This window comes from Poeciliopsis prolifica, unplaced genomic scaffold (genome assembly GCF_027474105.1).
Source record: "Poeciliopsis prolifica strain line A6 unplaced genomic scaffold, Auburn_PproV2 SCAFFOLD013, whole genome shotgun sequence".
Lineage (NCBI taxonomy): Eukaryota > Metazoa > Chordata > Actinopteri > Cyprinodontiformes > Poeciliidae > Poeciliopsis > Poeciliopsis prolifica.
Window position 1 is genome coordinate 6,944,101 of NW_026562388.1, and position 13,017 is coordinate 6,957,117.

The window sequence follows — 13,017 nt, forward strand, 5'->3', positions numbered from 1 at the left end:
CAGGCGCAAATTACTCTCAAAGAGTTTATGGAAACACACAATAAGACTTTGGCTGAGGCGTAAAGTGAGTGGGTAGAGTTTGACCGATGTGGTGGATCAGTGATGGGCAGAAATGAAGGTTTCTGTGCGCTCCTGGAAAGGATTGCACTCAAATGATTGCAAAAACAATGGTGGTTGAATTAGTGAACAAAGCAGGAGCTGTCAGGGGCCAAAAGTGAACCACGCTACATGCTTTATGGTGCTTTCACCACAGAGACTAAACACATTAATCACCGATCAGGAGCACAGTTTAAACATAACAAAAGTAAGGAGAAGACAGATGGTAAAAAACAGGAATGGAAGCCTGACAGAAGAAGAAACTGAGGTGTTGTGATGTATAGAACAAGGGCCTAAAAATCATCATCTAACACTGCCAACAAAATGTATTAAATCAGCTAAAAAACAACATCAGGTCAGTCTCTGAAATCAATTAAACCTCCACCGCAGACATCAGGAAATGTTAACGATCTTTCGGAAAGCATTCTTGTTGAGCAACAGCCACAACGACACATCCAAACCACCGATTTATAATTCTTGCTTCTCCTGAATAAAATGATGCCGCCTCCTTGTTGCTTCCCTGACTACTGAGGGGTGCTTGTTTCACTGCATCTCAACATGACGGACTTAGACAGACTATTAATGCGATTAGAGAACGTTTCCTTTGATCTGAGGCTTTTGCTTTCATGCCCAAGCCGCGCTCTGAGTGGACCTTCCTCAGAGTCGGCCACCGGCCCCCTGCTGTTGCCTTCAAATCGCCTCTTCTTCTCTGAGAAGACCGAACCCCCGACACAAGCACCACAAAAGAGAGACAGATTTAATCAACCCTGAAAGGAGTGGAGTATTCTTATCAAAGTTGATTTTATTCTAGTTTCTTTTTGTTGCGTTATGGTGTTTTTATCAGGTTTTGAGCTTAGTATTGATTATTCAATCAAGACTAGGAGCAAGTTCAGAATAAAATAAATCTTTGAAAATGGTGTGATGAAAGTACTAAAAATAAATTATTTACAGTGTAATGACTGGCCAAAAAACAAAAACAAAAAAAAAACAACAACTTTAAAACACAAATCTAAGCCATTTGTTCTTTTACTTTAGAATCTCTTTGAAAAAAAAAAAAAAATCAAAGTGTGAACAAAGATTGCGTTCACATATTGGTATGTTTTCTTTTTTTCAATCATTCTTATAACTGTGGCTTACAGTTCATTTAGGTAAGGTTATTTTATTTACATAGCATATTTTCAGAAACAAGGCATTTCAAAGTGCTTTGATTATTTTTCAGATAATGACAATATTGCATAAGACTGATAAACTACATTACTGATACAGAAATGTTATGCTGTTGCCTACTTAAAAATAGGCAAACAGTTGACTTGAAATAAATGTATTATTGTTATTATTATTGTAGTATAATCAGATAGATGTGCAAGTAACAGCAGAAAACAATCTGATAAATTTTTTATGATAAAGATATAATTACGCTGAAGGACTTGATAAAGTCTATTGGCCTTATTTGAAGTTGATAGATCAAAAACAAATGTAAACGTCAAATTGGAGTCAAATTGGAATAACCTTGCTAACAGTTTATTGTTGAGAAGTACTGTAAAGCGCCAATGAACAGTAGTACTTACATGCGAATAATGTTCTTAACACTGAAGTTATCGAGTGGGGAGACATCTGGGTCCTCTCCCTTTTCGTCCTGCAGGACGATCTGCTGCAGGATCCTGTCTAAAAGCTGCCAGTGCTGCAAGCTGCAACCTCCACGTTTATCTGAACACAAAGAAAAAGTCTTGTTTTACATTTGTGATACTAAATGGACCCAGAGTGAAGCTGATAATCTGAACTGAAGATATTTTGGCCCTTTTTTCTTTGACTCACAGGGCATCTGCAGGCAGTGCTGAAGGATCGAGAGAAGATGTGGGTAGGAATCTGTGTGGCTCAGTTTTTTCTTGATCAGCTCAAACATGGCACCAGCACTCTTTGTGTCCACATGGGACTAACAAAGAAAAAAAAGAAGATGTTTTATTTCCAACGCAGACCTAACTTTAGAATAAAATGTTTTAATATAAAAAAGAGAAACCCACTATATCAAATCGTTTGGCCAGCTCAGAGTCATCCTCATTTCTCACCATCTCAAAGAAGTCCAAATGTCTGGGAAAAGAAGCAAAACACTGTGAGATTTATACATTTTAGAAATGCAAGCAGCACCAACAGCACAATAGTAGACGATCACTCACCTGTCCAGAGTGGCGTTATCGTGCTCTCGGAGTTTATCAATAACTGGCTGAATGCCCAACATCAGGAATTCGTACCTCAAGTGGAGACGAAACTCAAGGTTGTCCTGAAAGCAACAAGCAGTACAACAATATTCAAAATACCTGCAACTGCTTAGTCAGAAATTATCTGGCAATATTTAATGTTAAAAGTGTTAAAACGATTTAACAAACAGGAAGTCAGGAATTGTAAAATGTTCTAGAAAACCATGTGAATTTATTCATTTATAAGAAACTTATTGCTAGTAGATGTAGAAACAGTGTCTAACAGCAGATTCAAGCTTATCTTATCATTTTGGGAAATAAACCACTAATAACTGAAACACAAAAACGTTGGTTAGCACATCCAGACCTCTCCAGCTCCAGCATTGAGCACTGCGTTGATGAAGGACATGATTGCCGTCTTCAAGTTGACTTCGTCCCTGTAGCGACCAGTGCTTCTGTCCAGCTCATTGAGGAGTGTCTGGATATAAATGCATAAATGCAGTTCAGAGGTCAAAGAGTCAGATTCAAACTGTGGTAAGTGGTAATGAAGGCATGCTAAGGAACCCATATTATGCTGACAGTATCAAGGAAAAGTAGGTGACACACGGTAACTGCTATCAGTTTTTTAACTTATCCTAACTTACTTCAGAAGTTTAATCACAGCTCAAACCGACATTTAAAGGCCTACAAAGCTTGCAATGATTCAGATCCCAGGGTGTTAGTTTAGTCTGTCGTGGTACAATTTACTGCAGACCCCCCAGGGGCACGTGTAAGATGTGGTTGTTGACTCAGTCTTACCACTTACTAAAGCACTCAATACCTTGCGACCTTGACAAGTTTTAAATTCAATGGCTTGTGTGCCTCACCCAAGAACAACCAGTTGAGTTGCACAAGTAGCTAAATTTAAAATGACCACAGTGATGTAGGCAGGCATCTTGAGAAATTTGCTTGTACCACTTTTATGTGCTAGAGGTTTGAGTCATCACTTATATCTTTCTATTTTAATTCCAAGGTGGAAGACTCGTCTGAAGCAATTTGTCTTTTGTTTTTTCAAATGTTTTTGTGAGTTGCAAAGACTAGACTAAAATAAAAGGAAACTGACCTTTGGTTGCTGAAAATGTGACTATTCAGAAAGAATTGCTGCTGTCAATGTTTTGTGAAACCACCAACCTGGAGTGTTAGGAAATAACTGGAGTCCAGAATTAATATCTAGCCAATGTTGGCACAGCTAAGTTTCTTCAAAAGAATAAAAAGACTCAAACTTAGCAAGCTCATCAGAACGATGCAAGACTCAATCTGCTGTCATTATCAACTGTAAAGAGAAAGAAGCATTTACTGTGAAAGCCTGAAGACTTTCCTAATTCTTATTGACTGTGACAGAGTGAGAGAGAGCAAAACTGTTACCAGATAACAGAAAGGTTGGATGAAGTACTGTTTGCTCCAGATTTAAAATATATAAGGACTGCTCACAATTGGAAGCCAGAAGCATTTTAAATACTGTTCTTCTGTCATATGCTGTGGTCCGTAAAGAAAATCAACAATGGACATGAGAAGGTCAAAGTGTTCCATAAAAACATTGATTTTCAGTTAAGAAAAGACAAAGATTTAATATCCATGTCGACTTCAAAAGATTCCAAAAAAATTTAAAATAAAAAATTCTGGCTGAAAGGAAGTAAAATCTAAAGAAATTAAGAATATCTACAGCACATTACCCACAATAGGAGCAATATCATTTCAGCTCAGCTTTACTCACCTGGAATCGAGTCCTCTCTGCAGCATATTTTTGGTAATGCGCCATGGCCTGAAGCACCTTCTTGTGTCCATCAGGCACCAAGCAAACGGCTCCGAGAATCTCCAGAACCGCCACTTTAGTTTTAATGTTCTCCGTCCGCAGGCTCTGAGAGATGGTGTTGATACTTTGCGGATGGGCCAAGACGTGAGCGCGTCCCTGCGAGTTGTTCATCAGGGCCTTGATGCAGCCGATGACTGAAGTGTGTATGCGGCTCTCTGACGTCTCGTAGTCCATGCTGCGCAGGAAATTGAGCAGGCAGGTGAGTCCGTCGAGTTCGATGAATCGTGTGACGAACCTAAAGAAGCAGAAGAATAAAGGCATAGAAAATTAAGTTCTGCAACTAAGCAAAGATTAGCTCAGACTCACCAAGAACAGATAATGAACTGTAGAGTCTAGACTTCCAATGACATTCAGTTTGTCATTTGCTTTTCTCTTTGCTGCTGAGACATTTCAGTCATTCTACGGATCAATATCTTCTATCCCACTCATTCGAAAAACTTGCTTCACGCAAAACCGCCACTGCTTGCAATGTCTTGGCTTATTTCTTCAGTTTGACAGAATTAATTTTGCTTCAGTAAAGTTGAAGATTCACAATGGATCTTCTTCATTGCATCCAAACACACCCACATCTTTCCTTCACTCTACTTGAACACATTTCTCTGCACCCGAAATCCACACCAAAAAAGCCACCAAAGCAAAAACCAAAGACTTCTTAAAACTTTACAACCTCAAGATTGGCCACTTCTCCGCTTCAAAGCTGCTGTTAGCTGAACTAATTAGAAATCAGTGAGTCAATGACCTCTACAGGAGCAAAGTGACTAGCAGGACATGTAAACACTGAGGGATGTCACGTCCAGTGAGCACAGTGTGGGCTACTTTGTAAATGAGCATCCCACTCAATAAGATTCCTGATAGACCTCATGAATTATTTCAGACAAATGAAGGTTTGTGAGAGGGAGACATAGAGGACAGACGTGACATGGAGGGGGAGAGTGAAAGACACCGAACGTTATGATTTATCGCAACTTGTGGCAGATCTTGGACATTGTTTATAATTACGTGCTTAACGCCAATTCCTCACCTCCTGCTGTTTTGGCAGAAACATGTAAAAAAACAAAGTTTATAGTATTTACTTTGAGGCAAAGGCTTCTCCTTTGCTCACCACAGATGAATAAGAGATCTCAAGCAGATGTCTAGATAGCAGTAAAAACACTGATCAGAAATCACAATATTTGTGATTTCCTCCTCATTGAGAACACCGATATGTATACATTAAATCACCCACTCTTAATGAACTGAAGTCTTGAAGTTCCCACACATTTTTGTCTGAGCACAAAAGCAGCAGCCCTTGTCCTGCACCAAGGTGGCGACAGATAAACCCCATGCATTAAATATGACTTGATTTAAATTCAAAGCAGGCACTGGGAGCTACATCTAGACACAACTGGTCCAACTATGAGAGTTGCACATTTGATATCTGTGAGGAGTGTTTGGATAGCATGCTGGAATAGTCCTTCGCCTGCTCATGAACCGAGGGCTCTCTCTGGAAGAGCTTTCATAGTTGAGGAGAAATTAGGCTGAACATCCCTGTGATTAATGTATGGAAAGCAGAGGGTGAGAGCTGTTGTTCTTGGAGCCTCAAATCAAAAGCATGGATGCGATTCAAGGCTCTGCATGCCGACTGCTTCAAATCGCTCTGCCGAATTGTCGACCATTTGCCAGAAAATACACACAAAACCCAAACTATGAACCATAAACTAATGCATATGTTCGTGCGATCTATCCATGCAAGACATTAGCATAAATGTGCTTGCGAGATTTCAACGGGAGGTTCATTCGTGTCTAATCTTCTGTTGTCTCTTTTTACTCCAGTGAGCTCTTAAATAAATGAACCTCCTGCGTCCTATAACTGACATTCACACTCAGCTGATTGGCGTAAAGGTCTTATTGCATTTCTTTCCAATTGGAAGAAGTGTTGCATACTTTAAGCCTCACCTGGGATCAGCTAATGCAGCATATGAGCTGACTTGGACTGCTGAATGGCACTTAAAGTAATTCATCCGCACACATTTTTCAGAAAAAAAAAAATTAAAAATAAGCATTAGTTAAATCTAGGCTCAGATTATTCAACAGTGGCTTTAAAAATATATAAAATAGAACATAGTGTGTTTTATTTGTAATGAGATGATTGCCACTGTTGTAAATTCTGGACTTCAATCCAACTGAATGACAATCTGTCAAGTGAAGGTAAAGAGTGCTATGCATTCCTACTCTTATTTGCATTTATTTATTTTTGTCATTTGGATGTTACAACATGATAAAGAAAGGTATAGTTGACAAGGCATAAAAAATAATTAAATGAATCAAGTTTTGGTTAAATGTGCTTAAATTTTTTTTTACTACTTTTAACAATTTATTGACAACCTTCCAGCTTAGTGTCACAAAAAAAAAACATTTCCAGGCATGAAATAATTTTTTAATGCTTTAATTTGTTAGCAAAATTAATACAAATGATTTGCTCATCAGTGATCTTCCAGACTTTTGACCTTATCTTGAAATCTCATACACTTAATAAGCAGAACGAGGTGGAAAATAAAATTTAAATTCAGAACCCGAGTCCAGCTAAACGTTCTGTTTGAGGTTTCAGCTTCAGTACCAAAACTGTTTTCCTGTTTGAACCGAGAATGACCCCAGAATGGCAGACAGTCTGCCTCGAGGCACAGCCACACACAGTTATCCAAGTCCAACCCTCCCAAATGCACAAACTCAAGTGATCATGTGCTCCCTGGAGCCTTTCAGCTGCCCTTCATGTTACCACCATATTCACACACACCTAAAAGTCTCTCTCAAACACTCACTCACTCCCATCCAGGGACACTCAGTCACAAACAGGACTGATTTGACTAGAAAGGAAGAATGTGAACAAGAGGCCAAGAAAGGCTGTCAGAGGTGCCAATTACAGCACCCTGGACTGGAGGTTTTTGTATATCGTGTAATATCAGCACAGCTTTCATTTAAATACTTTTCTCTTGTGAGGCCTGGTGTTTAACTGAGGTAACATGGAGGCTGAACAAAGGACAATGCACATAAAACTGACATAAACAGAATACGATTAAAGGCTCAGCCAAAGGGCACATCTGCAGAAAACGTATGCAAAATATATCAAGCCATGGACAGACTGAGTTTATAGGGATATCCACAGGGAGCGGTTCATACACGGGGTCAACCAATCTCAGGTGGGCCATGGGATCATAATGTCTCCTGTCAGTGGTCAATAAAGTCAACAGGACGAACAGCAGAGCACTTCCATAGAACTCAAGTAAAAAAATTATTTAAAAAAATGCTATTTTATTTTAAGACAAGATTATATTTTAAAAACATAATTCTCCCATGGTATTAGGAATGATTTGAAGCTAGCTTAAAGAGATTAGGAAATTGTTTTCTGAGACTATAAATTAAGTAAAAATTAGACTCTCTGTGCAGTCCGACCACAGGGATCACTCCCTGATGTCTGTTAAAAAGAGCAAACCCTCTGTCTCCTGCCTGTTCCCTGATTCACTGGTTTCCCGTCATAAAATTTATTTCCATCCAATCAATGACAAATTTCCCACAAATGTCAGCAACATCATGTAAAAAAATGTGCTGCATGAGGACAAAAATAAACTACATTGCATGATGAGGAGTGAAGATAAATTTGTCATACAGTCCTTATGATGACTTTTAATTGTCCAAAAATGATAATAAACAATAGAAGATGTATGTGCTTATTAAACAGCTTTGCACTTAACCATTTCAACACTGTTTTAAAACAAATGAAACATGATAACCGAGGTGATGAATTTTTATTATTAAAAGCTGCTAAGAACAATGTTTATGGATAAAGAAAGTAGACCATCACCATTACTGGGAGATTTCCAAATAACGCTCAACATTGGCTAAATCAACATGTTCTATGACAGAGAGGCTGAAAGCTCTGAACGAAAATGTTCTGCAACAAATTCAGCCTTTTGAAAGCAAAGCCTCCCTTTTCAATCTGCTTGATTTCTCCTTTAATGCTGAAATATCAGCCTGAATGTCCAGTTTCCATAAAGAAAATGTTCAATTTTTAAAAGTTTTATTTCTACGTCATCTGTGATTCACTTTACACAACTTCATGATACTAATAACTAAATGAGCTTCACTCAGTAAGCAGAGTTGTTATCGTCATGAACGGTTAGAAATGAATTAATTTAATGCAAAAAGCGCTCATTTGTAGTTTCTGAAAAAAATCACCGATCAGACCAGACACATTTTATTTTTACTTACTCAGTCATCTCAATAAATGCACCAAAAACGTAACAAAAATCAACAGTGTATATCATCCATTTCTTAGTTTATAATTTTGTTAGAAAGTTCAAAAAAATATCTCCTTTGTAATTTACACAATTTTCCTTGCAGCCATTAACTCAAATAAAAATCTGAGTTAATGGCTGCAAAGAGTTAATAAAAATTGATCGTCTCAGTACCTAATGAGATATGTGAGTTGGATAATAATCCACAAAATCTGTTTCCTCTTTCCTGATGTTTCAACTTTTGGTTAAATAGACAAAAGAAAAAAAAATGAGTTCAGCGAGTACAAAATTGAAATGCGTAACTCAAGCTGCTTACTACCTTTCACATGAAAAACTTTAAAGTCAGAGTATTTCACAAGTCAGACCAGGGAGTTGATGAGAAAAAAAAACAACTTTTCTTTCCCTAACAACTGAAACATAAATTCACTAGAAGTATAAATAAAGATCATTTTGGGTATTTTTACACATTTGCATTTATGGAGACTGGTGTTTGGTGAAATGGTCTATTTCTGCAAAACAGTTTTTGTTCTTCTTGTCAGCTATGCTACAATAGAAATGTTTTGTGGTGTAAATAGTCATCTGGTGCTGAGGTGATGAGGTGCAAAAAGCCTCAACAGTCTGCTGGAACCGCTGTGAAATTGTTGAGGTTTGAACTGTTATAGACGAACACACACACACCCACACATTCTTTAACACATAATAAATACTCTATGATTCTTCAGACACGAAGAGTGTGGATCGCTTTCTACCTAAAACAGAACCCTACATACACAACACTTTTGTTCACATCACACAGCCCCACTAAGTGCAAAGGAGTCGTTTTTGGAAACCAGTATAAAGCCATATTTGACCAGTTATAGTTCAACATTAAGACAACTATCAAACATCCAACTTTTTACCTTAGTTTGACTCTGTTTTTGAGAAACAAAGGGTGACAATTAGTGATATCTTGTGGCTCCTCTGCAAACTGACACCAACTCTTTTTTTTTTTTTTTTTTTTCCCAAAATCTGGCAGCTGAGGGGCAGCTTTAGTCGGCGTTTTCACTTCAATGGAGGATTTAATGAGACAGACCTACACAAAGCAATGCATAATTCGAAAAGAAGGGCGATGTAGTTTTATACTCTCTTTACAAATAGCCTGAAAAGTATGAAACCCTGCATCATTTTTCTTTCACTTCAGAATTATGTGCAACTTTTGGCCACATTGAAACAAACTCCAAGAAAGAACACTGCATATTAGTCAATATACCATGCCAAAGGTCACGCAGGAAGTTTAAAAGTTAGCGATTACATAACATATCAAACCTCACTAATAGGTCCCAGTACAAGCCATTTGTTTTTTGTCTTTTCTGTACATATTTAGTAGCAGCTCCATCTTTATTTTCCTAAAAATTTTGACTGTAGCATTCCACTCAGCTTTTTGCTTCAACTCCCTCTTCATTACTTGGTATCAGTAGTGAATACCGAAAAGAACATTCTACTGAAAAGAAGAAAGAAGCAAACACATCTGTGTGTCGAACACTCTTTAAAGATGCAATGCTTTGCTCTCCCACTAATACATATTTCGTAATATATGAAAACAGAGGTTTTCCTCACAGATAAGCAGGACTTTAAGAGATCTGACTGTTCGGAATAATAATTTCTGCTTGTGTTGGTTGCAGACCTTCCAAAGGGTTATTGACTCAGGAGCAGGAGAAGAGACTGCTCCTGAGCTCCTGAATGTTATTATAACTCATGTCAATATTCCTGCTGGAAGAGATTTGCAAAAACAATGTCCAGACAGCTGTCATCGGAAGCACTGAGATGCTCTGCTTGGACTGCAGCGCATTATGGGTCACAACGGCCTCACTGACCTGAAAAGAAAAAAATAAAATAAATCTTTGCTTTTCTGTCCTCCTGCAATAATGTTTGAACTAAATGGCAGCAGTTGTGGGGTTTTGTGTCTTAGACGCAAGAATGCAAACACAGACGCTTTGAGTAGAGCCGCAAATATCAGCACAGATGCGCACTTAACTCAAGAGTCTAACAGTTATGCAACAGTGCTGACACAATTACATGCAACAAATATTGAAATATTTAGAAGATAAATTAACGTGCAACACAGAGTGTGTATCTACTACATGGTTACATGGTTTGTATATGTCCATGAGCCCTGACATGCCTGTTTGAGTTTAGATTGAGCTTTTTGTGGGTAAATACACAAGTCCAGCTCCATTTGATGGATGATAAACAATACAGATCTTACAGAGGGGGAACATTTTCAGTATGCCTATATTTGTCTGTCCAGAAAGAGTAAAACATTTGATGGATGACTTGAAGTATTGACTGCAGCATCGGAATAAACCCTCCCTGTGTCTTTTCTTTACTTTGGCTTGTCAAGATCTACTTGTATTTCTGCAAAGTGGAAACTTTATGTTTTATTTGTTGAGATAAATCTCAGTTATGGCCTAATGAGGGAGCAAAATGTGGCTTCTTCTTTCCATGCTTAACAGTTATTAAATGTCCCTGCGACCTCCCAAAAAGGGTCACCAACTGAGTCAAATAAATAGGCTGAAAGCTCACGAGATTTTATGAGAATCAAGTTGTCTCATAAAATACAGCAAACATAAACAGAAGTAATGAAGTATTTTTATCTAAAAAAGGAGAAACCTCTGAGAATAAATCTTGAGAGCAAAGTCTGAAGGATTATAATTTAACTTTAACCTACATTGGCTCACACACAAAATATTCAGTGAAATATTTAAAAAAGTTATTCTGAAAACAGAGGACTTGTCACTCATTTAAGTCAAATGCAGTTCAAAAATACTTTATTGATCCAAAAGGGAAAATAAATGTTATTATAAATCATGTTAATTCAAATTCTTCAAAGAGTAATTGTAGATAGTGGCGGCTGTAGGCAGGAAATATTTTCTGTAGCAGTCTGTACCACAGTGAATTGGAAGAAGCCTCTGAATGAAGACAGTGTTTTTCCCAAGAAGAAGAGATTTGTAAGTATTCTCTGACATTCAGCTGTACAGAAGGTTTTTCAAGGCCAAATCCATTTGCCTGTCACTCAAGCAAGAGTCAAAGCAGCAAGTGAGTTCTTTGGCCAAAGAGTTTGTGAGGAATTTAACAGTTATTAAATGTTAACCTGTAAACAACTTTTCTTGGGGTTTATATGTTCAGATAAAGAAATGTTAGAGCAAAGCGTGAGCAGGCTTTAACTGATTTCCAGTTTTCTCTTATGTGTCGATTCTGAATTTGTTCATGAGAATGTCAAAACAAGCAAATCCAAACGTTCATCAACTGATATTACTGAACTCAAGACAACGACAAAAAAAGTACAAATCACTTATTAATTATGCTTATAAACCAAAAATAGGGGGCTGGGGGGGCTTCATCACTGTTGCATTTAAGGGAGTAAAAATATAATTAGCAACTGATTACTTTTCATTTGACCTACTGATTGCTCATCAAAGCTAATCAAGTAAAAACTGGCTCACTTAGACCAGTCCATGATTGATTGGTGCATTACTGGCAGGCACAGTCAAACCATACAAAAAGCTCTGATGAGGTGATTTTCTTCCCCAACATTTTACTGAAGCCAAGCTGAAAATCTGACCATAATCATTCACAAACCAAATCCATTTGCCCTTTGGCCTGCAGAAAGGTAAAATTAGTAGTGACTAAAATATAAAATTCACCTTCAACTTATATATTTAAGTTAAAGGTGCATATTAGACAATACTAAAGTGTCTTCTCAAAGTTTGCATTTCAGATAAATGTACTGCATCTGTTTAAATTTTAGGCTCAACAAATAAAAAATTAAAAATGCAAATTTAGGAGGCATTTGTACATTAAGGAGCTACAAATTAAAGCTGGGTCAATGAAACAAATACACAGGCAAAACATTTTTAGGTACATGCCACTTTGCTATACAAATTATCATCCTGCGTGAGAGTGTGACAGCAAGGGATGGATCATTGACAATGTGCTCTTGTTGTGCCCTCTGCCTGGCACATTGCATACCCAGCATATGTTTATCTCCTGTGGCCCAGCAAAACAAGTGGAGGGCAACAAGACGCCCTCTTCACAGCCAGGCCCAGCTGCCTCTGGGAAGACGCCAGGAGAAAAAGAGAGGGAGGCCACTTCAGGCAGGCATGAATCAAGGCCGAATACAGACAGAAACAACCGTGTCCCACGAAAGCTGGCCATAAAAACAGCATGACGACTCACGGAGGACACAGAGAAACGATCCATAAAGTTGGCGACAAGCTCAGATTTCTCGCCGACCTTTAAGCTCTGAACTATCTTTTTTTCCCCTTAGATGTTCATGTGTCTCAAATTTGTCCAAGGCTGGATATTAACTCACTGCCCACAAATTCCCTAGACATCCATATTCTGTGAGAGGCACCTGGAGCCCACATCAAGTTTACAGTAGTGAGAACCATGTGCGGGTTAATGGGCCATAACTCATCCTGAGAAGAACAGCACTGGTGCAGGTGCATCACTAAAGAGTGCTCATTGAGCCGTTACAGTTTGATGAAGTAAATTATCTGAATTAAACACAAACAACACTTGAATGAGAAGTAGGAACAAGAGAAAGCAAAACGAAAAAGGGATT

General features: G+C 38.1%; 1 protein-coding gene across 5 annotated transcripts in view; it reads right to left on the minus strand.

Moving 5' to 3' along the window:
* Window positions 1-13,017, minus strand: part of daam2 (dishevelled associated activator of morphogenesis 2) — a 99,721-nt gene that overhangs the window by 22,136 nt on the left and 64,568 nt on the right. For all 5 annotated transcript variants that reach the window (XM_055038103.1, XM_055038100.1, XM_055038102.1 and 2 more), the window contains exons 6-11: window positions 4,045-4,378; window positions 2,659-2,769; window positions 2,271-2,374; window positions 2,118-2,184; window positions 1,912-2,029; window positions 1,665-1,803 (exon numbers count right to left, since the gene is read on the minus strand). In XM_055038103.1, coding sequence (XP_054894078.1) covers window positions 1,665-1,803; window positions 1,912-2,029; window positions 2,118-2,184; window positions 2,271-2,374; window positions 2,659-2,769; window positions 4,045-4,378 — 873 coding nt within the window. The remainder of the gene's footprint in view (window positions 1-1,664; window positions 1,804-1,911; window positions 2,030-2,117; window positions 2,185-2,270; window positions 2,375-2,658; window positions 2,770-4,044; window positions 4,379-13,017) is intronic.